The 26,936-nt window shown below is 40.3% G+C and overlaps 1 protein-coding gene across 5 annotated transcripts in view; it reads right to left on the minus strand.

The window, feature by feature from the left end:
- Positions 1 to 1,308: 1,308 nt before the first annotated feature.
- The window catches only part of sgk1 (serum/glucocorticoid regulated kinase 1), a 35,250-nt gene continuing 9,622 nt past the window's right edge, over positions 1,309 to 26,936 (minus strand). The window contains exons 4-14 of one of the 5 annotated variants that reach the window (XM_019269798.2): positions 17,146 to 17,361; positions 13,861 to 13,924; positions 5,719 to 5,794; positions 5,474 to 5,549; positions 5,138 to 5,326; positions 4,880 to 5,011; positions 3,821 to 4,057; positions 3,629 to 3,724; positions 3,239 to 3,394; positions 3,024 to 3,113; positions 1,309 to 2,831 (exon numbers count right to left, since the gene is read on the minus strand). In XM_019269798.2, coding sequence (XP_019125343.2) covers positions 2,664 to 2,831; positions 3,024 to 3,113; positions 3,239 to 3,394; positions 3,629 to 3,724; positions 3,821 to 4,057; positions 4,880 to 5,011; positions 5,138 to 5,326; positions 5,474 to 5,549; positions 5,719 to 5,794; positions 13,861 to 13,924; positions 17,146 to 17,361 — 1,500 coding nt within the window. In that variant the 3' untranslated portion in view covers positions 1,309 to 2,663. Of the gene's footprint in view, positions 2,832 to 3,023; positions 3,114 to 3,238; positions 3,395 to 3,628; positions 3,725 to 3,820; positions 4,058 to 4,879; positions 5,012 to 5,137; positions 5,327 to 5,473; positions 5,550 to 5,718; positions 5,795 to 5,912; positions 6,063 to 7,438; positions 7,837 to 7,856; positions 8,195 to 9,976; positions 10,223 to 13,860; positions 13,925 to 17,145; positions 17,362 to 26,936 lie in introns of those variants that run through there. The other 4 variants (XM_019269814.2, XM_010739344.3, XM_019269817.2 and 1 more) reach the window with 4 other exon arrangements.

Below are 26,936 nucleotides of genomic sequence, written 5' to 3' on the forward strand. Positions count from 1 at the left end.
TTGGCCAGCAGATGGCAGTGCATGACTACAGCTGCTAAGCAGATCTAAAAATCCTGTAGCACAGAGACTGGAAAGTATTGGAGAGCTATTAATAACCACACAGTACTCTGATAATATCAAAAAGAATTCACATATGAACACAATTTCTCTACATGTCTACGCGCTTTATTGATTTGGTGCCTTTATTATGGTGGTCAGTCAGCAAAAAGTAACTTTATTTACCCTGTACAAGAGCTAAAAAACAACAACAATTACAAATACGATGATGGCAAATGCTGGTGTTTAAGTAATAACAGCACACTGATACAAAGGCTGCATTGGAAGATAGTGATTTGAATGGTGTGTAATCTCCAATATAACAGGCTTTGTGTAGATCATCATTTCAGATAAATAGCAGCTCCAAAAGATGATATCATGATTGTCTTATTCTGAGGAACACTAATGTTCACTGTAGTGACTTTCAAAAATAAGTATTATATTTCTGCTGAACCTTGTGAGAACATGTTGAACTGGACTTTTTAAGACAGCTTCTCAGACTAACAGTGTCAAACTCTTTGTTGGTCAAGTCCAGAGAGTTAAAACGTTTATGGGTTTCCACCAGGACTCCTTCCCCACAGTGCTCTTATGATGTAAATCTTTGTGGCAAAATTCCTTTTCCACTTTACCCCCTTTCCCAGGAAGTTAAGGGTCAAAGGTCACCCACACAATAACCCCCTGGATCTGTTAGACAGTCTGTGTCCTCCTTAAAGACACCCTGGCAGACTCACTTAAACGTGGACACAACCTTGAACTCCAGTAGAAGGACAACACACCAACCTGCTGTCATCTCATTAGAGACATTATGTATTATTCCTACTTTAATTATCATTCACTCAATTATAGCTTCTGCATTAAAAAAAATCAATATTCCTCTTTCACAGTATAATGCCGCTCTGCTGAGCAAACCCTGAATGGCCTTATCAGTCAATAATTTGCCCACAAATAGATCTGGTCTGCACGCTTGGACGTCACTCTCATCATTGTATAAGGCTGCTGACGCATGAAGTGGGGGGCAAAGTCCGTTTACACTAATGTAGGACATTTGGAAATTTTCAGTAGTACAACCAGGACCAGTAAATGTTTAACATTTACACTTCATTCTTTACATTTTTTAGTTTATTCTCTATAACTTTTATTATTTTATTTACCAGCATAGTCAAGACAAATGATGACCTGCATATTTCAAACTAAAGGAAAAATCCATAATATGAAGACATTTCATGTAGACCACCACTCACCAATAATTAAAAACAAGCTTATAAGATGTAATAAAGTTAAACTTTTATTGCAAACCAAACATGGTCACATAAATCTGAAACAATTTTACAATTTACAGTACATTTAACATGAATTGTTACATACATATTTAAGCATACCTTTAGTCATTTTTTGTTCAATATACATTAAAACTAGTACACATAACTCCAAATATACAAACAAACTTAAATACCGTCAAACTGCATTACAGCAATATTAAAATGGAATGTTCAGTTTCGATGTCGTCAGCCCGCCTGAAGGCTGCCGTTACATTATTGTGAGGCGAATGGAAGACTATATGAGGGGGACACAGTTGGCAAGCAGAACTACACAGACACTTCTGAACACACTCTCTTTCTCACCTAGCAGCAGTGCTCTTTCTTTCTCTCACTCTCTCTCAAACAGCATTACCTTTATTGTTTTATGTGCAAATGTAGATATGAAACATCGTTTGAGTTCCTACGTCTCGCGTGTTAAAGACAGAACAGGTGTATTAACTATGCCGCTACATCGTTCCTCTCTGGTGACTTTTAAAATAGATTAAAAACAGCTCCTCCCACCTGAAGTCAGGTGTAGAGCGGAGACATCAAAGTTGACACGGACAAACCCAAAAGATGTGAATTCTGATGGAGAGAAAAAATAAAGGCACATTTGAGAGAAAAAAATAACAATAACATCCCCCTCTGTAACATTCAACTTCTAATGACTCCCTTTTTGAAACACACAGAAACTAAATGAGAAGAAACTAAAGCACCAAAATGTCACCTCCAAGCTACTCATTCAAACTCAACAGGTATGTCCCCGTGCGTGATTAGACAGAATCTCAAAAGAGGGAAGATGTTCCGCTACAGAGATGAAGATGAAAATCCTTTTCAGGGCTGGTACAGTACGGTCCAGCCTTCCTCTTTTGAGAAAAGGTGGAAGTTGGTGTGTGTGTGTGCTTGTCGGTTGTGGCTTCAGGGTCAAGGTGGGCTTTTAAGCTGCCTGAGCTATGTGCAAAGGACCTCCACTATTGGGTAAGAGACAGGAAACTGAAGGTTGCAGAGTATTTGTGTCTGTTGAAGAATTTGTGCGTTGGTACATCAGAGTAGTAAGATGGTATATTTCAACCCTGATGAGTCTTTAAATTATGGCAGACATCCTCTTGTAGCAAGACTTCTTAAACGCATTCAAGAGTTGGAGAGATTATGGCAAGTACACATGTATTGATTCTTTGCAGATGCAGTTGCAGGGGTTGGTTTTTCAGAAATATCCATCACCCTGATGGGAAATGTAAGGTGGGGTCAAGATGCAAGTCCATGGACACGCCACAGTTCATGTCCCTTAGGTCTGAATTGGTATCCATGTTGAGTGCCTGTGTTTAAATCCTATAGATAGGAGTCCATAGATGGGGCGTAGGAGAAGCCCACAAAGGCCTCAGCAGCCTCTTTGATGCTGGCCGTGACGAGCGCGCTGTCTGGGGAACAGCCAATGGAGCTGGGAACCGGCTCATCTGTGAACTCTGGATCAAAGTGCCGCAGGTCATTGGGTCCCGTCTGGGAGGGGGAGGAATGGGGGAAGGAGAAGGGAGACAAGTGGGGATTAGTCAGGATGTAATAGTCAAAATATCTTACTCTCTTGATCCGGTTACGTAAATGTAAATACTGAGTTTGTGAATTTTGCTGCTATACTGTAGAAAATCATAAATCTGCCACCATCAGCACTTGAGGAATTAAAAAGGAACGTACCACATTGGGGTTGAATGGAGGGGTGATCTTCTTGGCATTGAGTTCATCCCAGTTGATGGGGGAGAAGAATATGTGGTTCTTAATTTCAGTCTGTGAAGACACATAAAAAAAGAATATTTAAATAAAATGTCCTTTAACACACATAATAATCAACACACATTATGTAAATATATATATATATATATGCATATACAATCACATAACCAAACACTTACAAAGTCCTCAGCGCAGCCCAGCCTCTTGGTTCTGTCCTTCTGCAGCAGACCCTCCAGCAGGTGTCTGGCTGCATTGGAAATGTTGGGTTTCAGCTGCAGCGGCTTGTTCAGGATGTTGTCGTACATCTCCGCTGTGTTACGGCTGTAGAACGGAGGCTGAGGGAGGGACAAAAAGAAACCGATTAACATCTTGGCAGCGACAAGGAATGACAAATCCCCGTGACAAACACTGATTACATCATTTTAAAATCATGCAGAGTTTCAGGTACAAACACGTGGAACACAAATTAGATAAGAACCGGGTCTTCTTGTTGACAGTATATCTCAATATTATGGTAACATTTAAGAATATGTTGAGGAGGGGGTAAGGTGAAATTGAATGTTACTCACCAGGCCATAGAGCATCTCATAGAGAACAGCTCCTAAACACCACCAGTCTACTGTCCTGTCATACGGTTGCTTGTGTAGAACCTCAGGAGCTAAATACTGTAGAAAGAGAAAGACAGGAAGTGATGGTAAGTTACTGAACGTAACAGAGTGTTGTCAAAAGGTGCTCTGAATCACAATATATTTCGTCCTTACCTCTGGCGTACCGCAGAAGGTTGACGTTGTCCCATTGGGTTCAATGTTCTCCTTGCACAGGCCGAAATCTGTAAGAATGATGTGTCCCTGTGAGTCCAGCAGGATGTTCTCTGGCTTCAAGTCTCTGTAGACAATGTTGAGAGAGTGGAGGTAGCCAAGTGCACTGGCGATCTCTGCTGCATAGAACCTGGCTCTAGGCTCGAGGAAGCAGCGCTCTCTCTGTAGGTGGTAAAACAACTGGAAGATAGAGAAAACAAAGAAAAAGAGAACAAAGGTTATTGCAACAAGTCTTTTTAGTAACACACCCTAAAATATCTTGATTATTTTATGGATTATCTACAAAATCCCATGAGCGGAGAAAGGAAATTCGAAGGAGAACGGCTGACGATAAAGACACAGAAGAGGGAAACCGGATGGGAGGAAATAAAGAGGCAGGAAGGCGAGAGCTTAAAAAGTTTGACAAGGGAAGACAGATGAAATGAGGGCCAAAGGTTGAGGGAGAGAGCAGTGGGATAGAGGGGAAAAAAGAGGGGATGAAAAGAGAAAGGGGAGAAGGAGAGTAAATGCATCCTGTTTCCTGACGAGGCCCATATTTAATCAGCACTGTCTTTACTCGTCCAACAATCGCAGGAAATTAGCTCGATTAGACACACACTGAGTCTGAATGCCGCTGCTAATTTTGGTCCTGAGTCTCTCCCGCTGCCCTAACCCACCCCATGATTTCCTGAGAGGTGTTTCCTTTACAGAATGAAAGAAAGAAAGAAAAAAAAAAAAGATAGCGGCAGCTTCTATTCTGCTTCTCATGACAGGATATCCTCTCTGTCTGTCTGTCTGTGTTTCTGCCTCATCTTTATATCCATGGCACTGTATTAAATCATCTAAAAGCTTCTCACTCTTCCCATCTTCCTCTAAATATATCCATCTTTAAAATCCCCTCCTACCCTATTCATTCATCTTTAGCTCCTTCTTTAAATAGCCCAGCTTCTCCTTTCTCCTCGATCATCTCTGCTTCATATCCCCCCTTATCTTTTCTTGGCAGCAGTTCAGCCAGTAACTCACCTCTCCTCCATTGATGTAGTCCAACACGAAGTAGAGCTTGTCTGCTGTTTGGAAAGAATAGTGCAGGCCAACCAGAAACGGGTGCTTGACATTCTTTAGCAGCACATTCCTCTCTGACATGATGTGTTTCTCCTGAGGAAGTTAAAGAGCGCGGGATTAGAGAGGTCGACAGGTTGACACATTTTGTTTTACGTGCATATTTCAGTGCGTTTTCCTGTCGAATGCATGTCTGTGTGTGTATATAGTGCGTGTATTTACCTCCTTCTTCTTGAGGATGGCCTTTTTCTGTAAGACTTTGACTGCGTAAAACTGATCATCTGTGCGATGGCGTGCGAGCAGCACCTTGCCGAAGCTACCCTTGCCGATCACCTTGAGGAAGTGAAAGTCACTGGGTTTGGCCGAGGGGTTGGAGGATGGACCGAGGTTGATCTGTTGTGACGGACTGGGCTGTGAGAGGGGGAGCGAGGAAGAAAAGGATGAGGATGTTGGAGCCATAATATGAACCACAAAATGCATGGTAAAGAGAGGATATGCATGCACATCTCTGCATATGGTACCATGTAAATAAAGAAGGCTGAATGCAAATATACTTACAGGAGGAGAGGGGTTTGTGTTCATGAGCTCAGCTTCCTGAGGAGGACTCAAGTTCAGAATAGACTGAACTTCAGGACTGAAAAAACAAACAGAGAGTTGAAACTTTAATATGAATCACCTGATGTGGGAGTCACATTAAGCCACAAAATGTCCTCAGAGGGCAGATAACTGGCATTTCTGGTTGTGTCACCCAATGCCGCTGTCCCTCCAGTGAATAACAATAACATGAGTCAGATGGTACTCACTGCTTGCAGGCGTAGGAGTTTGTTGCAAGCCTCTGAATGAAGTCGTTCAGCCCCATCCTCCTCTGTTTCATAAAAGCTGCAACACAAGAGAGAAAAACAGAAAATAAAGTTTAGATTTTCAAACAAAAATTAAAAAAAAAAGTCCATCCATGTCATCAAGAATCAGAATAAAATATCCATCTATGATTCCATACCGGTGACTAATGCCACTAGTCCTCTGGACTTGGAGTAAGTCAGGACAGGATTTTCTGTTTCTGTTATGATCGTCATGATGTGAAGAGTTGAACAGCAGCTCTGCACTCATGAAGTACCCAAAGGCAAATACAACTATCTTGGCTTTTGGCTCTAGTTTTATAACAGGAGGAGGAAGAGAGGAGGTGCCTCCCCCTCCCAAAAAGAAAGAAAGAAAGAAAAAAAACACCCACACCCCCTGGTGGGCGTGATCCTCTGCAAACATTTCTATCCTGCTAAATGGACCGTGAGAAGATGATCGATCCGGTTCTCGACCAATCAGAAGCCGTTGCGCTCTCAGCGCGTCATAGCCGCGCCTCTAAATGGGCTTGCGTCAAAAACATAGGAAAAAGGACGAAAAAAATGGTCGTTTAGCAACTCTCACTCAAAGGCCGGTCTGTATTATTTGCGCATATGTTTGTGCAATACCATAGCAACTTTCAGCAACATCCCCATGCGCCATACTGTCTGAAATTGTCACCAAGGCAGCAACATTCCACCCAAAAAACAAATCCTATAGGCCAATGACGTCCAGATGCGTCAGCCAAGTGACATATGGTGTGTCTTAATCTTCCAGGAGTGCAGAATAAACAATATAAGATAATATGAAGTGATACTGCTCAAGAGAGTTATTCCCCTGGTTATTTTTGTGATACTGCACCCCCCCTCCCCATCTAACCCCCTCCATCTCTCCCTCCCAACTTGGCCCTATACAAATAATCTGATAGCCTCTTAACTAAGCCTATCAGCTTCACTGTTTGTCTGCGTCTCAATTAAAACGACCGGGAGTGACGCAGGTTCCCCTCAGTATACAAAAGACGAGAGAGAGCGGAGAGCCTGAGCCGAGGGGAGGCCCGATGCCAAGAAAAAGCCGCTGGTAGTGGAAAAGTACAGACTGAGACACTCCAGAATACAGCCAGCTCAAATGAAAAAAAAAAAAAAGCAGAGAGAGATAGAGAGAGAGAGATCGAACACACAATCTGTTTTAACCTACCGGTAAGCCTCTTGGAAGGAGCCAAAAACACTTCAGTGTTATGATCAGAATGAAATTATGTGGAGAGAAAAAAATGACGCTTTGAGCGCTGGCACACAGCAGAGCAGACGGACTCAGGCACGGTTATGTAAGACACCTGGTTCAAGTTTTATCTACACCCCTGAGTGGAATGAAAGCAGCCTATGTAAGACTATCACCTACGAAGGCCAAATCCATTTTAAATGGACACTGAATACCTTCACTATGGAAAGAGAAATCCATTTTAAATGGACACTGAATACCTTCACTATGGAAAGAGAATGAGAAAACCCTGCATTGTTTCTAAAGAAGTTTAGAGAAAATAACAGTATAAGTGAAACTCTGCTGCAAAATACAAACTAAACTAATAATAATAATAATAAAAAAGAAGCTGTATAACACCACGGGCACTCTTGATATCTTGATTGCCTGATCTACACCCACATGAGATCCAGTTTCCATCGAAAACAAACAAACCTTTCAGTTCTGAAGAAGTCCTCATTTGGCTGGCTGCAGAGCCAGAGTTCAACAAGTTACTCAAAAGAGTTGCCAGGCACTTTTAACAGACCCCCCCTCTCTATGAGCGAGGCATTTCCATAGATAACAGCATCATAAATCCAGGTCACTGGATTATGGGGTGAATGGAGCGCCCCCCCTTCTTAAAGTATGTCTGCCAGCGTCTTTCTTCCACAGCCACAGACACTCCAGACACAAAAAAAGGAGCTTGACAAAAGAAAACTACACATTTCACGATAGGCTGGCTCAAAGCTTTTATAAGTCGCACAATAAGATTATTATTATGCGCCCTGGGAATAATCTAAATATTTCTTACGGATGGTGAAAAGCATCGCCGGTGCTTTTCTTTTTTTTTTTAATGAATATGGAGCTTACTTACACGTCAAAGCGGTCGCTCTGTCTTTCATAGGGATGCTTTATTTTCCCGAATCACACCAAGGAGAGAGGCTTAAGGCTCCTCGGCAGGCAGGTAATCGAACTACACAGCATTCCACTCCTTGGAGACTTTCATCCAGATGATTTTTTTTTTCTTTCCCCTTTCTTTTCAGGGCGGAGACGTCCCGCCTCTGTTTCCTTCCACTCTACAGTTTTGTGTTTCATGCATGGTTGCATGAGTTTTCCTGCAGGGCGGGAGGGTGCCATGCTGCCTTCAAAGCCTCCTCATAAGCTCCTACTTTTGGGTTGATTGGAACTATAGAGCTTTTTTTTTATTTAAGTAATCTTATTTATTTAGATTTTTATTTTATTTCTGAAGTTACTCCTCTCCTGCAACCAAATGGATAGACAAGTCTAAACGAGTTAGACTGCTGGAGCTTTGAGTCAAATATTTGTTTTATGGCTTTGTAAACTATATGAAAGCACTGGAAATACAATCAATCTGCAACTATGTTTATGTACACACATAGCAGTAACAAACCTGCATAATGAGCATATCACTACCACTATATTTATGATCTTTCAGCATCACATAAAGCTAAAAAAAAAAAAAAAGTTTATAGTTGAAGGCTAAGTGCAAGCATTTGTTTTACTTAAATCCCCCCTTCGGTTTCATCTTCACCAGCAGGCCAGTTTTTTTCCACTCCAGCCTGCGAGCTGAGGTCGTTCACCCACTGAGCTCTGAATTAAAAAGTAACCCAGATTTGGAAATCGCTGAGTTCACATTTATTCAGCTGCAGTGAACTTGAGGTCTTATTAATTAACTGTATCTCTTGATGAACTGCTTTTTTTACACGAGTGTTTGGCACATTTCTCAGAATAAATCCTTTCCGATTTCTTTCCTTTGGGAGCGTGTGAGCGAGTAGAGAACGGTGGGAATAAAAAAAAAATGATGAGATGTGAGAAAGCACTGAATTTGACATGTGAAATGTACGCCAACAACACATCATGGAAGTGTGAACCAGACACAGAATACACAGGGATGAAATAATGATGAATATGAATATCTTTTTTTTAACTTTTTCAACTGCAACAGCAACTTTTAACCTTCATCTCACAGCCTCTTGATCACACTCACATCATTACACATGGAATTGAACAGCCGACTTTCCAGTCACACATCTAATGGAGAGTAAGCTAGTGTTTGTGTGTTGAATGGTGCTTTTGTGCTGCAGCTACGCTGATCATAATTGTTATTAGACTCTAAAAACTCAACCATAAATGTCTCATGGTCACTAATATGAGTGTGTGAAAGAGAAAGTGTGTCTTCTTTTTGCTCCTGACCCGCCGGCCTCCCTTAGAGAAAGTCACCGTGCTCCCGCATTTGTGACTCTGCAGTTTTTAAATATAGCCTTAACTTTTTTTTTTCACTGCTGTCTCTGTCTCTCCCTTAACTCGGGGTCAAATCTATTATTAATCTGTCCCCCATAGCCACCTGATGCACACACACACACACACACACACACACACACACACACACACACATGCATGCAGAGCTGGAGGGCAAAACAAACCTGCTGAGAGACTGACAGGAGATGCACACACACACAGACACACACATTTTCTAAAACAGAGAGAGAGAGAGGGCACTTCAGGTACTTCCTAAATTCCCTGAAGGTGTCCAACACTTTTCTTCCTCACTGCACCACGGACAGCTTAGCGCAGTTTGTTAGGGAAAGATATTTCTCCTTGAGACAGCGCAGGCTGCAGCGCCGCCATCCTTCAAGAGTCTTTTAATCTACAATATGTTACCACTGACACTACAGCAGCAGCAGTCCACGTGGGACACAAACCGACATCTTTTATCAGCACTTGAAGGCATCACACTGCAAACAAGAGAAACCTCACACATTGCTTTCTCTAATAATAATAATAGGATCACAGGGAAAGCACGTGCCTGCACAGAAACAAAACACTGACCTTGAAAACTTTGCAGCCTTTTGCAGGAGAAGACTCATTTTAAACTTTGAAAGAAGACCAGCTACTTTGCTTTTTTTTTTTACACTACAACATGTAACAGAAAACACAAAAGAGGATTAAGAGTGACTATGAAGAAGACGTTACCTCCGCTGGGACGTAAGCTCTGCATCTGTGGTCATAGCCCAGAGTTGAATGAAATGAGAGGGAGGTGTTGAAGATCAGGAGAGAGGAAGAAAACGAGAGAGCAATACTAACAAAAGGTCCACTCAGTGTTTTTCCTATCTGGCCCTCTTTCCATTCGGGATTAACAGGCTGCTTGCATTTAGGCCCTGAACAAGAGGAGGCTCCACAAAACTTAAGCTGTGCGTTTATTGCTTTTCTATGCATGTATGTGAGACACTAGTATGTTATGTAACCCACTAGTGGTGCTGTCATCAGTGCCAAAGCCAGCATTGACTCATCCACACACACACACACACACACACCCACACACTTAGAGGGCCATTTTGTGGACAGGATGAGGTTCACTGCAGTGCCAGAAGGTTTTGAGCTGCAGGATAATAGAGTTGTAGTATAACAAGACACATGCTCCATCAGCCCACCCACCTACAGTGTACCCACACATACACAAAGATATGCCCATATTCACGCTGTCTCCGGCAGATGACATCCATCCATTAAATGCGTTCATCTCTTTCATTCTCCAACGCCTCCATCTTGTAATGTCCACGCTCTGTGCCGGGGATGATGAGGGTGTTTGTGGCTACAGTTGATCTGGCGATGAATGTGAATGAGGCTCAGTGGTGAGGAACCAAATGACACTGTTACATAAAGGCCTCAGCTATTCAGAGAGGACAGCCAGGCTTTTATTTTGCCACAGTGGCCTGTCAGTGTGTTTGGTGTGTGTGTTTGGCTAGCCAAAAAGTGGCCTAATTATACCATCAGCTATCTCCGTAGACGATCACGTGACAACCAGTGGACGAATGAGAGTCTCCTGTGTTTGAATTTTGGTGTTCTTAGATTGATGTGATTCTCTGTGTTAGTCTGTGTGTGTGTGTTCGCGAGTGTCTTTGAAAATACGTTTTGTAGGTCACAGAAATAAACTGACATGTAACTACATATAACTGTCAATTCACTGGAAAGTTCCTTGAGAAAAAGGATGTAAACTGATACTCATGGAGACAGTGTTCGGTGGGTACACTGCCAATGATCTAATTCCAATGAATTGTTGGAGCAGGTTGGCTAAACATGCACACATAAATGGAGAATAAAGTGTCCAAAAATAAACCCGGGTTTCGGGAGAGAAGTTATTTTAAGGAAATTTCTCTAGAGCTCAAAAACTGCTTATCAACGCAACACAACTGAACTGATGTTTGTTCATAAAGATTTACAATGTGTTCTGGTACTTCTATCTTTGAAGGAAGCCCTTTTGACTTTGAATTTGGTTGATCCACAGTTTTTTAGTGGGCTGTAGGAGAGGGAGGACTTTGGCTTTTGGATTCAGGATAGAATTAGGTTGAGGTTGTGATGGTCAAACATAGGTTTCCAGGACAGGGAGTCCATTATGTCCTGCCTCTCAGTGCAGTACACACACACAGATCTAACTAAATTATAGCACTTAGTGTAAATCCTGAAGATATAATAGCAACATATTCAGACACTCGTCTCAAAACCGTCTAAAGTCTCTGGCCCGGGGAGTGTCGCTATGGATTGTGCACAAGTATATGCATGTGTTTGTGACTGTGCGTGTCACTGAGATGTGTGTTTGACTGTTTAGCTCTGAAGGGCAAGTTGACACAGGTGAGCAATGCATGATGAGTGATGGGAGAAAAGAGTAAATAACAGCTTTCAGAAAGGTAGACGCAGTGTGGATATTAGTTATGTGTCACTGAGAACAAAAGAGTTAAGTTTGAGAACACACACACACACAGGCTTTGTAATCATATGTTATATAAACCTGTTGGCATCTGTTGGAAGAAAGGCACTATAAGTCAGTGTGCAAATGCTGATTAGATGCACTGCAGCAAGTTGATGAACACGCTAATGTGTTTTAATAAGGGTATTCTCAACAGATGCTCTTTGTTACGTAAGATCACTTTTTCTGGGAGGAGTGAAATAACACAGACACGGTTTGCTTTTTGTTCCTTTTTGAAAATAGAGAAAAAGAACTCCCTATGATTATTATTACTGGATCATCTCTCGCTCTCCATCACCATCCTCTACTGCTCCTTCTGTCACATACATCGCTGCATCACTGTAAATGACTCATAAGTGACAAACCTCAACTTTTAAGTGCTCCTGAAACCACTAATTGGTGAACTTGGAACAACAGGGTGTAGCGGCATCACTGCCGAGGCCACAGGAACAGCTTGTCACCAGCTTGGCTAATTGCTCAGATTTTCTCTCCATACGCTGAAAACTCCCATAATTAACTGGCAGACTACTCCCAGTGAAAAACATTTTCATCAGAATATGGTTCTTGTCACTTTCCTTTTCTTGGAGATGTTCCAACAGGCAGCAGGTGCCTGAAGATCTGCCACAAAGTGGTGTTACTGCGGAAGCAAAAAGTGATAAGCGGTGGTGGGAAGTAACTAAGTACTCTAGTACTCCAGTACTGTATTAAGGCACTTGTGGTACTTCACTTCATGCTCCTTTAAAAATCTTTAGTGACTATATTTTACAAATAAAGACAGATGATGAACTTAAAATGAGATTTAATATTATAAATTATACTTCCCAACAGTAAATACAATAATTAAAATTATTTACACATTAATGCATCAATAATAATTCATAATAACAGAATTATTCTGACTAAGGAGTACTACTTACTAGGTACTAATAGGACTTTAGTATAGGACTTATACTACTCGTATGAAGGTATGGAATGCCATTTAAGTCAAAATTAAATAAATATATTATTATCTCATTATATGAGATACATCTTGAAATGCATATATGAGGTGATAAATGTATAAATATATGTTACTATAATAATAGATAGGAGTCAATAATGTTAAATAAATAGTCTGCTTTTATTTGTTTCAGGGGACTTATATTACCTAATGCCAAAGGAGTATTTTGCAGTAGTGTTAATTTTCCTCCATCATCAGTGACAATGATGTACATACTATCTATGAGTGGAAATGCATTCAAATTCAAATAAAATAAAACATTAGTTTTCATCTGCTGATTTAATTTAATAAAGTTTTTGAGGCCAAAGTAAAAGAAAACTTTAAATTTGTTGCTAAAAATGATGCAACTCAAACACAGAAGAGCTCCTGTCTCGGCACATGCAAGATTTGCAGCAAAGGTAAAAGTAATAATCATAAAAAAGGGAATAGATTGGCTTCAAGCCAAAACGTGACACGCACACACGCTGTGCACTTTGGATTGGACTATGATGGCAGAAATAAGAGGCATGATGGAAAATGAGTGTCTTATTGACTATAAACTGATGCTGGACTCTCACCCAGTGACACACAAGTACAGAAAGCAACAAGCACAGAAACATACACTCATGTTTGCAGCAAAGGTTGCAAACAGATGTCGAAAAGGGTCACTGTGTCATGTGTACCGTGACTGTAACTACTGTTTTTCTTCCCAAGCCAGCTTCCTCAAAACAACAAATAGTAATCTTGGTTTATGAACAACAGTTATTATCGTGGGAGCTTAGAGGTCGGATTAGAGAGGCGAGTGGTAACGTAAGGTAAAGTTAGTGTGTGTGTGTTTGTTAGTGCAGGCTGAATCATTTTGCTCCCACAGCCCATCAGGTTTAGACTGAAAGGAAATAACAAACAAGAGACTGAGACAGAGAATGAATTGTAGGAGATCATTTTGGATTGATGGTAAAAATAAACAAAAGTGCAGATAATAAAGAGAAATGACCAGAGACTGATGGGCCGGGGATGATGGAGAAAGATAGCAGAGGAGTTTGTCCTCCGGAGTCACAGAGAGAAAGACATATGGGGAAAGAAGGAGAAAAGGGAGGAAGTAAAGGAATACAAAACAACGGGCTGCTGACTTACTGTTGTCGCCAGGGCAACAGTAGCTGTCTGGGTCTGACTCACTGTGGTAGTACAGGTCCATCGCCTGGGGAGGGGGGAAATATGGCATCACTTAGTGAAAAGAATTTGAATACTTGTAGGACAAAGACATGCAAATAAATAGTAGTATAAAAATGTAAAAGGTTATATGTTTTCTTTAATGCATATTCTAGTACACATATACAGTAAAAAAAAAAAAAAGCTGTATTCATGCATGTGTAAATCATCCACACTACCACTTGAGATTCAGATTGTGGATACTCTTCCAAAGGTATCAAATCACTCTCTAAAAGTCAAAGTATAAGTACTTAGCGAGAGCTAACATAATGGGCAACACACTGGCATTGTTGTGCACTCTGCAAATCCAGTTTTTGTTTGTGTTCTTTTGTTCTTGTTTGAATGGCAAAAGGTGTTGACATCTTGTAGTAACTGTCCAGCCCTCAGGCTTCTAATGTTCTTTTAAGTTTCCATTAGATAAATTTAAAAATACAGGCTGACCAAGCTACAATCTAGGTCAGTCTTCCCCTACCTTGGGGGTCAGGATACATGACAAATCTTCTTCATTGTGTTTTTTGGCTGAATTCACAACTGATGTGTAAGCAGTGAGGAGTTACAAGCAAATATTGTTTGTTTTAGTGAGTTACAAGCCAGAGAGTTTGGAAACCGTTGACCTAAGCTGCTTTTCTCAGCTCTTGAAAAGAGTACAGTGACAATACCAGACGTGACACTTTTGAACAGCAGAATTCTAAATCAGCATTTCTAAAAGCACTGGTTCTGACCCATTCTTGTTCAGGTCCCAGTTTGAGTTGGTTCCCCACATGATGTGTTTTAATGAGGCCGGGTTTCCACGGTGAGACTGCATTAAATCACTTCAGTCCTGCGCTGAAAGTGGTGAGAAACCTCTGCTGTAACAACAACATGACGACAGAGTATTGTGCTTTGGTGAGACTGAACGCCAGGATGAAACTGATCTTACTCAGTTTGGGCCAAGAGATGAACAGGACTGCTCTGTTGACGTTGCAACAGACAGACACTTTCTGTCTATCCTGAACTGCATTTAAAAGTAAAAGTACTTCTGCACAAAAACCCTGAACTGATATGTTATTTTGGTTTCCAGCAAATGGGTCAGGCTTTCTTCTAAGGGTCAAAAGGTAAATCTGGGTGATGATTGAAGAAGAAAAAGAAGGAACAGCAAAGTTCAGCTAAATAAATTTGAATTTATTTCTTTCCTTTTTGTGTGTAAAAAAATGAATTTGGTCCTCACACCATTATTTAAATGAAACAAATGAGAGGTTTAGAGGGGAAATCTTCTTGGTGGAACAACAACTCAAAGACGACCATAGATGTTGCCTTGTTGTTCAATCCATCCATTATCTGTAACCACTTATCCTCATCAAGGTCACAGGTGGGGGGGTAGTGAGTCTATCCCAGGTCAGGTTGTTGTTACTAACTAGTAACTGAAGCTATAAACTACATGTAGAGGAGTAGGAAGAGCAATGTTCCCTCTGATATGTGAAGTAGCAGTACAATTCAAGTCAAATGCCAGAGTAGATGTATGTTGTTACTTCCCACCTCTGCATGTGGAGTGGGGTTTGTGTGTTTGTGTGTGAGTGTTGACCTTTGACTTGTCACATTTGGTTCTAAAAGTCAATCTATTGTTCTGTACGTGGCAGGGTGAAAAGCTCAGAAATGTGCACAAACATACACATGCACAACTTTCTCAGTAGTGTCTACTTAAGCCTGTCCTCCATTAATGGTATAACTGGCAGCTGTCACATCACCGGCAGCATTTGCATCTCAGGCTCTTTCATCTTCCCATGAAACTGAAGCTGTGTTGGATATTGGTTTGTCATGATTGTCGCTGTCAGTCATCGACGTTGTGTCCCTGTTAAACAGTCTTAGCCTAGTTTGCTATTCCACGCTGCAGCTCTCTGTATTCTCCCATGGGTGTTTTCTGAGAACGAGGCAAGTCGAGGCGTGTGTGTTGTTTCAATCCCATCACTTTGTTTATTCACTCGGCGGAGAAGCTTTAAACAAACTGGCTATCACGCTGGACATTTCATCTCCATATTTAATCTACCGGTAGTTGACAGCAGCCCCATCTATCCATCTTGTAGTCTCTTTTTTTGCTCCCATACACACACATACAGTCTATTTACACACATCATGTTATACTGTCAACCACTCGCTGCACTCAAAAACCACTGAACCATTCATGTTTCTTTGTCCTGCCTCCATATGCTCTTACTCGCTCTTTCTTCAGGCTATTTATTGATTCAGTATAGAGATCTCATGGAGTTGTATCCATAGTGATAGTGAATCGAGGCTTTCTGTTCATTAATATTTCATCGCAGATTTATGTTTCCGAAAGAAAACAGAAAGTTTGGGTTGTTCAAGCAGTGGCAAAGACTTTTAGTCTGTGTAAGGGTCAAGGAGAGGTAGAGACTTGTCAGAGTGTGAGTCATACAATAAAGCACATTTGACGGTAAAATGGCTCAAAATATTTTGCTTTTTACTATCAAATAAAAAAGTAGGTTTGTTCTGAGTGTTTCTATACACCAACATGAAAAAAGATACAAAAATAAAGATCATTTTGCCTTAGCATAAAACAATGAATGATTTCTTACGTTATGACATAAGATTGTAACATCTCAGACTTGTCTTTGCCGGTTTTGTTTGGTAGAGTGCAGAAAAAAGCTTGTATTGTTGTCTCAATGGTACTTATAATGTGGATGCTGCAATGATGCTATGGCTTTACAACATTTTACAAAATACTGTAAATAAAAAGGGTGCATGGCAATTATAAGCTTTGCTACAAAGGTGGATCACGTTATGTGGAATGCCAGTTAGCAGTATTGGTCAGCAATAAGGTGGTGTGGCAGTCAGCACTTTGTACTGCATTGATCAGAGCCAAATGATCTGTGGCCAAAATGTAGTTGCCTCAAAGAAATAAAAAAAAATAGCTGTGTATAGAGTTAGGAATGGGCAGATATAGGGATATGCAAATAAATACACAGCCTTTTATGCTCCGCCTTTGTGTTTACTTTAGTGCTATCATATAATTAACTATCTAAGAAAACAGAATGGAAACATTCTTTCATTGTATGTTGCTAAAATCTATAACAAATATGTTAACAATCCATAATTTCTCTGTGGATTTCCTGAAATCCCCCCATCAAGGACACCTGGAAGTCCCCTGCTTTGGGATCCACCATAATAAATTAGTGTTTGCTGTAATTTAATTAGCTGGAGGCAGAATGAACTTGCCTGTGTGCGTTGACGTGGCTGCCAGGTATCCTCCAGGGCATAGCTGATGTAGGGCCCACTGCAGATGGAGCACTCCAGCATGACAGGGCTGGCCAGGAGGGGCGAGGCGTGCATCCCCCAGGACTGACAACCTCCCAGGTGGACGTCTGACTCTGCTTCCTTCTGCTTTCCTGTGCCGTCGCCGTGATGGCGAGCCAGCATCTTCCACTTCCTGATCTGTAATTGGAGAATAATGTGGTTAGAGGTATCTTTCACCCGGCCAGTAAAGTTTAAAACCAAATACCTCAGCCTCTTGGAAAAAAGGGTCACTCGCTTACCTGCAGCATTTTACCATATAATCATTCCCCTAAGCCCATAACCATAACCCACACAGAGCCTTACTTCCAACTCAAGCCGCAAATGGCTGACTTAGGTGTCTTAATACCTTTTTTTTACATCAAGCAAATCTTAATTATCAGCACTAACTGTCTACTTAAAACTAAAAAGCTTTACTTTGTCTCAAGATTTGCCTGTTTTGAATTTCTCAGATAAACTTTCTCCTACTTCTTGTCACGACTTGTTACAAAGCTGATAACAGGTCTGTTTTTTTCTTAGCTCATGAAAATTTGATGCTCTGAAGAAGAGTCCTAACCTGAACCCTGTGCCTGACGTGTTTTCTTATCTAAACTTCTTCAGGTTATTCCCTTAACAGCTCATACCTAAATAATAAGCAAGAATAATATACTTTAGACTTCTTCAAAACCTTAAAGTTTTCCCCAATCTAGCTGTGGATTTATTGTGTCTTCTAGTTTTGAACATGAAAACTATGTAAACTTAGCAGTAGGGCTAAACTTATGTAGGTATTATTTTAAGAATACTCAAGCACACTGCTTAATCACACTGACTGATTATCCAAGCTAAAGGAAGCAATGCAACTGCAACTTCTGGAGCAAACATATAAGGGTCATTATAATCCTGCAAAAGAAGTCAAATACCTCATAAAGCAGATATTAAAATTAATAAATAAAACACCATAGCTAGAGTCAACATCTTTACTTTATAGGTAAATTATTTGAGGGTCACATTTGAATTGCACAGCAGGGAGTGAATGAGTCAGGTGTAATCTCTCATGTGCCACACTCTCCCGAGGACATTTCACCACAAACACCTCTTCTCAATCATCATTTAGTATGTGACTAGTAACGCCGACGCTGAATGTAATAGCACGAAACACAAATACCTCTTAAGCTCTCTCACACATGAGGTGTGGAAGAAATATGAGATATATGGGACAATGGAAGCTAAGGTCAAGGGGCACATAGTTCTTGAGGAAGCCAAATTGCATAGATGTGCTTGTCAGTGACCCAGAATGGCTGTTATATAAGTTAAATGGTGTCCTTGGCGCACAGAGCGGACGGGTTCAGTGACTGCTGCTCTTTCAAATGAGTCTTATCAAGGTCTCTATCAGTAGCTGCTGCTCTTCTGGCCTCTACACTGCCACAACTTGGCAGGAGGAAATGTGTATGAGTGATACTGTGAATGTGTAGCTGGGTGTGTGTACATGTGTATTAGAGTCCAAAGTTGCAACTCTGCAAAAAACTTTCTCCTGTGTGTGAATGGTAGTTCCCTTGACTATAATTATAGCTTGGTACTGGAAGGACAGAACTGATCCAAACAATTACTGAGGGTGTCAAACACAAAATGATACCATTCTGTTTTGTGGAGAGGGGTTGTCTTGCAGTAGAGACTTACTGCTCTGAGACATAGGATCTAGTATAAACATATATATTCAGCATATAACCCTCCTGTAAAACAGTCAATTGATTGAAGATATGAGAAGTTAATTAGTGATGTGCAGGGGCACTGTTAGTCAGACAGAGGCTAGCTGTTTCCCTGTTTCCAAAGTTTTATAATCATAACTTGAAAATAATAATGATACTAATAAGGAATTACATAGTCTAAACATGTTTTAAATGCTATATAATAATAATAACAATACCATATTTCTAGTTAATGGATTTCAGCTTTTTTAAATCAAAATGCTATAATTACCTTTCTTTTAATTTACAACACAAACACTATATTTGATGTTGCTTCCCATCATTGTTTATTTCTTTTTAAATCACGTGGCTACATGTTTCATATCTCGCATCTTTATTTAATTCAAACATTCAGTTTGTGTATGCTGATATATGTATTTACACATTTACTGACAGCTGCAAATAAAAAACACAAAGGACGTTGAAGACAGATTGGAGGTATCTGTGTGGTTCATAAACATTGTTTTTTTAGGCATCATGTCATCATAGTTATGTACATACTCATAAACTTATCTTTATTAGGCTAAACTGTACATGTTTATCATGCAAATTATCATTTTTTGTGTGGCCTCTTTCTGAGAAGGTAGCGTACATTCCTTCAGTGGGTGAGATAATATGTGTACAGGATGTAAAACACACACACACACACACAAACAGATATATGCATGGCATTTCCAGACTCCATTTCCTCTTAACCCTTGTTCCTGCCCTTCGACCTGGTTTTGTGCTGCGACCCTTTAAGACAACAGTGGCCCCGCTATTAGTTACATCAGACCTCTCCTATAAGATCTGTCCCTTCACCTCATAAACTCAGGATGTAATATAGCCCAGGGAAAGTCTCATACTAAGGCCAGGATGTACACATCAGCCACACAGTCCCATAAATCAAGAAATAAAAACATCACATGCACCATATCCAGACTTCATCAGACCCCTTTGCTCTGCCTCCTCTATACTAACCTCTTTAACCACCCTTCACCTGTGTTTTCTATGTTATCTTTGAAAAAACAAAGTTATGTAAAGCCTTCCTTTAAATAGAATTGATAAGATTTTGTCCTTTACGATCATACAGTAGCCATAAAATACAGTACTGCATGATAACATGAAAACACTGTAATTGTGAACTTCTTGTTGGGAAACACCACATAATTCAGATGAATGCTCATAACAACATTAAGTAAGTACACATGCTTGATAAACCTGGAAATGTTCTGCATGCCGTCCTTTCATATAGGGTTAGACAAAATAATGCAGAATGCAGTACATTAGCCAGCAGTACACACTAATCGGTTTTATGTTGATACCATCTCTATGGTCACTGTTGGAGTTGGAGCATACTGTGTTATGGGAGTGTAACTCATAATAGGGACTAAAAGTGAGAATGTGCTGACTTGGATTATTCTTATTTCATACTGTCTCTTCTGCAATACTAAATCACTAGAGTACCTCTTTAAGTCCTATTGTATCAACTTGCCCATACAGTGAGTTAAGTTTACAGTAAAGGCAGCCATAATACTAAAGTTTGATACAGTTTGAAGCTTGATGTCTAGTGGCTTTACAGTTTACAGCCACTGGCTCATGTCATTCATGGGTGGTACCGTGATACATGGTGAATTGATAAGAGGCTAGTATATATTTACAGTCATAATTATTGGACATTAAGCAGTAGCAGACTGATTTAAGTCTCCATTAGACTTGATTAATTAATTAATCAAGCATGTTGAGTAAGTGGATTTTAGAGTTGGACAGTCCGTATACATTTAAAAATATAATTCACTTCTGTGGAATAACTTCTTTATAGCTGTAATTCACAGTCAGAAAAAAATGAAAAAGTGTCAATGACGCACTGACAGAGAGGTACTGTGGTCACAAACAGACCAGCAGTGACTGAAAAACATGTAATAGGATATTTACTAAACCAACCAGTCTGACAGTCTCAAAATACATTATAGTGAGCTTCTCTAAACTGGCATTTACAGCAGCTCTGTTGCATTGTGGGGTGTTATTCTGTCCAACAAATACAAGCAATCCCTCCACCTAAGGCCTTTCTGCAACACACAGCAGATGGATAGTGTTTGTAGTGATGTTATTAGCCAGCCGACGGCACTCTTTCCTAGTAACCCCCTTTTGGCCTTGTCCTGTCCTCTAGCAGCTCCCATTGGTTTGTTACTCTACCTATAAGAGGCTGTGTGATGTCCCACATATGTCTGAGCATCAAAGAAAAATGAAATAAAGGGAGGCGAGAGAGCATCGGTGGGTGTGGATCATAAAGTAAGAAGAAGAGAATGAGATGCAAGCAGAGATTTGGAGACAAAAAATATATATGTTTGAAAGACAAAAAGATAACAGAGAGTTGTGAGAGTGTGAGATAATCTTACATAAGCCTTCCATTCTCTGCCTGAGATAAGACTTGCTTATTAACACTGAGGTCACTGCTCTTTCTTCTACTTTTCTTTTTCCATTTGCTTCTGTTCCTAGATGGCAAACATGAGTCTTAAAATCAATGAAAGAAGGGGGTGTGTCGGATCCAAATGGGTAGAGAGGCAAAGAGTTATGATTCAGGCAAATTCAAACACCAACTACAGTGTGTCTCATGGGAGACTAAGTCTCAGAAACTGTGTTCAGAGAGAGAGAGAGAGAGAGAGAGAGAGAGTCGACCTGAAAAATGAGAGCATCTGAGAACGAAGACGGCCAGACGTAGAGAACTGTTGTGTTATTGTTGAACAGGGAAACTGACCAAGAGGTGAGTTTAAGAATTTCAAGATTGGGATATTGACCCTAAGCGGCTTTCGTCTTTGCGGCTATTTTCATCCTCTGGGGTCATACTCTGACTCTTTTCATCTTTAAATCCTGAGGAGTGCTGAGATCTCTGAACCCTGACTTCCTGGCAAAATATTATTATTCAGTGCATCAACCCATGCCACTTTTCTTGGAAGTTAAAAAGCTGCCCTCTCCCTGGACTTTCTTAGCCTCCTCTCCCATATTTCTCTTTGTCATTTCTATGAGATGAGGGAAGTATATATCTATGCTGCACAGGGCTTATTTACACACTGAGGTGCTTATTATTGAGATTTGTTTCATTCTCCTTTGTTTTGACACTAAGCCTCACCTCATGTCTCACTGAGATAGTAATTACAACCCAAATATACCACATTGCATGAACACAGACTAAATTTGCCAAAGATGACTGACTTTAAAAACACTGCAAGCTATATTCACAGACATAACTTCTCTTATTTTAGATGTTTGAAGATAAAATGATTTGACTTGCTACAAAAGTTACTTTGTGACAACTTCCTTCCTTCCTTACATAATAAAATAGGACATTAATTTCACAGATATCTGTGGATTACCATATAAATAAACAAGTATATGGCCATGCTAGTAGCTCTGTGAGCTATACTTAGGCACAGTGGTGCTTTGAGCTGAATGCTAACATCAGTAAGTCATCATGCTGATGTTGAGTTAGCTGTAAATAGAGGTTATAACATTGTGCTAGTGTGCTAACATTAGCTAATTAGCACTAAACACAAAGCATAGCTAAAGCTGAACGTTAACATTATTCAACTATTTATTTATTAAACATAAAGTATATTGGCCAGTAAAATCTTGATGTTTGTGCTCACCGAAATTCATCCAATACTAATTATAACTGGTGGTATTTTACGAAGCAAGCCAATGCACTAAATTTGCATCTTTACTATGATTAGTTAGAAGTTAGATTTCTTTCTTCTTTTTTTTTTTTTTTTTTTTTGCCAATGCATTACATTGAATTTTATTCATGGATCTCAAAGATTTATGACCAGAAACCAAAATGAATGTCTTTGTTCTTACCTGCACTGGGATTTGAATAACAGTAAGACCAAGATATCCAAACCTACACCATGCAACAACGTGCAGTATGCAGTAAAAGAATACAGTAGCTTTTTGTGCATTAGTAATGCCATGACTTAACGTATTGGTCCATGTGGAAGCAGATTAGGTCAACCCTAAACTCAGTTGTCAAGTGTGAGTCGTAAACCCCCTAAACCCCCCCAGTGCACAGAGCAGTTTCTATAGAGCTGAGTGAAGAAAAAACAGTTACATTGCAAAGTCAGGGTGCTGCTGAGCCTCTGTGGCGCAGCAATTTTTGGCATTAGGTCTGGAACATCAAGATGGAAGGAGGGATTAGCCGGATTCTCAGGGTAGATTAGAACAACAACTCACACAATGAGACTCAGAAAAGGAAGGATGCACCCTTTTTTTTTCTAGTGGGCCAAGGTCGGCAAAGAGTGCTGGGGAGCAAATGAGGGAGGAGAGGGAGACCATGATGCAGAAGTACAGATGCTGGTGGATCTCCCTGATAAAGTATGAGGGGGTTTAATCCACAGGATTAGGCGGTGTAGAAACTCTTTTTACGATCTTTTGAGTCTTGTGAACATACATCATCTGTAAATATATCTGACCATATATTTTAATTGGGAAAAGTAAAACATCACCATCTCTGATGCTGAATTTATTATTTAACCCCTTCTTCAATCACTCTTTAAATTAAAACCCTGAAAGTATCATCAGAAATATAGCTGTCACCTCCACTTGCTTCACTTTCACCACATCAAGTCATGCAGATGTGTATCTTTATCTACATATGTCTATTGCTATTGTTATCTGTATCAAACCAGACACAGATAAGTGAAGTTCACTTTTCCTTCTTCAGCTCCCCCTTAGCTTGTTATGAGGTTGGGAGAAACACCTCAGAGCTTATTCACACATCCCCCCTGTATCACAACAAATCCAGGAAACTGCAACCATACTGCGAGTATGAAGTGCCTTCTCTGCTTCTCTATTCTTATTTATCTCCTCTTTCATGCTTTGGAAAAGAAAACCTTTTAATGCTGCAGTAAGCAATGGGAACAAAAACAGTGTGCCATTTTATGATGTATATATACATCTACTGTGAGCAAAGCGGAGAGATCATGCAAGAAAAGCAATTCCAAGTTTATTACACCAACCACATTCTTCCACTGCCAAAGGACTTGGCTTTGGAACAAAAGAATAGCAAAGGATTAGCAGTTTTCCATTGCTGAGTGTATGCTAAACAGTGGTAGCTTAGAACTGCTTTCCAGACCCTGGGAGAGATCCCTCATTTAAATGCTGCTTACATATGTTTAAATCAGACAAGGAAAATAGATGAGTCATAACAATGAGGAAGGCAATGGATGTTGGCAGGGAAATATCAAGGTACATATCAAAGAATATGGGCTGTAATTTAATAGAGGAACAACCAAGTATAGATGACACAAAAGTCAAGGTTATCAACAACAACCCCAGTTGATGATAACAGGTACTGCCAGGGCAAGTAGGAGCTGGAAGTTTGCCAAACTGGTTTTACACCAATGCTCAGCTGGCACCTCACCAGTTGCATTACTAAGCACTGAATTTGAAAGACTCAGGGGTTTCTGACTTGTGGCATCTGTAATGAGTGAATGAATGTGTGCGGAGGTCTTTAACAAGTTAAAAAGAAGTTTTGAGTAAATTAGCTAAACTATTCAAAGGAGTACAAACAGAAGTTTGGAATGAGCGGCATTTCTCCCTGGTATTGGTACAGTATGCACGCCAACAACTTGGAAAGGGATTTTGGCTTCGGGTACTGTCTGTGTAACTCTTTGTATCAAATATAATTGGACCTTGTGGGCTGTTCCTCTTAATTCCTTGTTATTTGCAATACAAGCTAAGAAAAAAAAAGCACTTTGACAGTAATGCAATTCATGGCAGATGCAACAAAAGCTGGAATGGCTGTGTAACCTGTTTGGCAAGTGAGGAGAGGACCGATTGTTGGTCAGGAGAGACATGGGCAACAAAGTTCAGGAGTTTATTAGGTGCACCTAGTTATCCAATACAACAGCTCTGCAATAAATGAGACATTTTTGCTGAGACTGTATCAGAGTGTCTATAGTAGCTTTCAAGGCCACTGTTCTTGGTGGGGTAATATCATTCTACTATAGCTTCATAATATTGACCTAAATAAACACAAAATTGATCCATTTTCCACCCACTGTTTAAAGTTTAAATTTAAATGTTGTGTGTGTTGTTTTAGAAGCAGTGCAGTTGTTGACTGCAACCACCTCGCCTCACCCTCTCCTTCCCAGAATGAAGGAGAAACTACAGTGGTCTCAAAATGTGCGAAAATCTAGAGCCAGTGTTTCTTTTGTCCTTGACATAATACTGTAGAAACATGGTGGACTCCGTGGAAGATGAGCTGCAGCGTCCTCATTATAAAGTAATAAAAACAGGAAAACATGTTATTTAATAATATGTTATATCAGGTGATTATACACCTTTATTACAATATTAAAATATACAAATGCATTTTATATTTAATTTCTGCCATATTATGTAAATAGAGCTCCCTTAATATGACACTCTGGACCTTTAAACAGCCGCGTGGGAGACGTCTGAGAGTCCAGAGTTCGTGTCCTTGTCTCTAAGATGTCAGTGGAACGCTCGTAAAAGGTCACTGGTAAAGTGGTGTGACCTTTGAATGTGACACACAAGTCATTAACCATTAGCTCCATTAAGTGAGTGAACTGCCTGAGATCTAGTGCCTCCCGGAACGCACAACCCCACAGCACTTCACAGATAAGACTACGTCAAGAACCAAAGTTCAGAGTCCAGCAAAAAACATCTTCTCACATTACAGAGAAAACATGAAGTGCCTTAAAAGTGGGAAATCATCTAAGATGATTTTAACAGCCAATATGTAGGGCAAAGGTGTGGGCCCTTACCCTACTTCTAAACCCCTCTGATTTGTCTGATGAAAGACTTGGATTGTGTTTGTACTTGTCATCATTTCACAGTCTCACTTGGCTGATTGAAATCAGCTTACAATCATGGTCTCCTCCAGGTCTCATTCACTGACTCAGACACAATGCATTAGCATTCGTGGAGCAAAGCTTAGCCTGCAGGGCCTTGTCACTGCTGAGGGTGAACAAGAATGGTGGATTTCACAGGTCGTCTCTCTCTCTCTCGGTTTTGTCTCCATGGAGAACAAAACGGTACGGCCAACTTATAGATTAGAAACATGTTTTAAAACGCCTGTGACCCACTAATCATCGGAGCTGGGCAAAGGTATGGTGTGATCACACTTTTTGTTGCAGCTGACTCAAACAAAACATTAACAAGGTGAGCTTACCTCACTGACAAATAAGGTAAACCATTTTTTTTTTGCATCCAAGCAAATTTCTAAAAATTGACATGCAGTTTTTTTCGCCCTCTACTTTGTACCACCACTTTCAGCTGAGATCTAATCAATAGTCACTGACATTGCACAGGCTGCATGGGACTAGATAAAAATCACTGTTCTTCTTGGACACGCTTGGCTTCTCTCATCTCCTTGGATTTCTTCACGCCCCAGTCTTCTTTGCTTCACTTCCTGCCTTCCTCCTCTCTCTTGTCCTCTTTCTTTCTCATTCTGCTGCATGAATGCGTTTTGGACAGTAAACACAAATGGGACTGGAATGGGTCAGGCGTTTCTGGTCAAGTTGGTCTTTAAACTATCCTGAGTACACTGACTGATTAACAACACTATCACCTGATTTATACCCAGAACAAGCCATAAGGAAATGGGTATAATGTCGGTAAGCAGGTAATGGCCATGAACTTATATGATACATTATATAAAAACAGAATATAATAAAGTCACTTTGCTGTTATGTTTTGTTTATATTTGTTGTTCTCTTGTATCCGACTTGGTGAGAAGTTTCAATTATGCACTGTAGCAATCGCGGACTGAAAACTTGTGTATCTTGAAAGAAATCTGACCAGTGTGTAGAATTTAGTAGCACCTAGCAGTGTAGTTGCTGATTGCAACCCCCTTGTTTCAACATCTCCTTCCTAGTGTGAGGGAGAAACTACGGTGGCTGTTTTAAACACAAAGGCAAATGAGTTATTGTAGTTTGACTTATTCACCAAAATGACCAACAGTTAAAGCAGCTGGTGACTGTAGCAATCATT

This window comes from Larimichthys crocea, chromosome XI (assembly GCF_000972845.2).
Source record: "Larimichthys crocea isolate SSNF chromosome XI, L_crocea_2.0, whole genome shotgun sequence".
Taxonomy (NCBI): Eukaryota; Metazoa; Chordata; class Actinopteri; family Sciaenidae; genus Larimichthys; species Larimichthys crocea.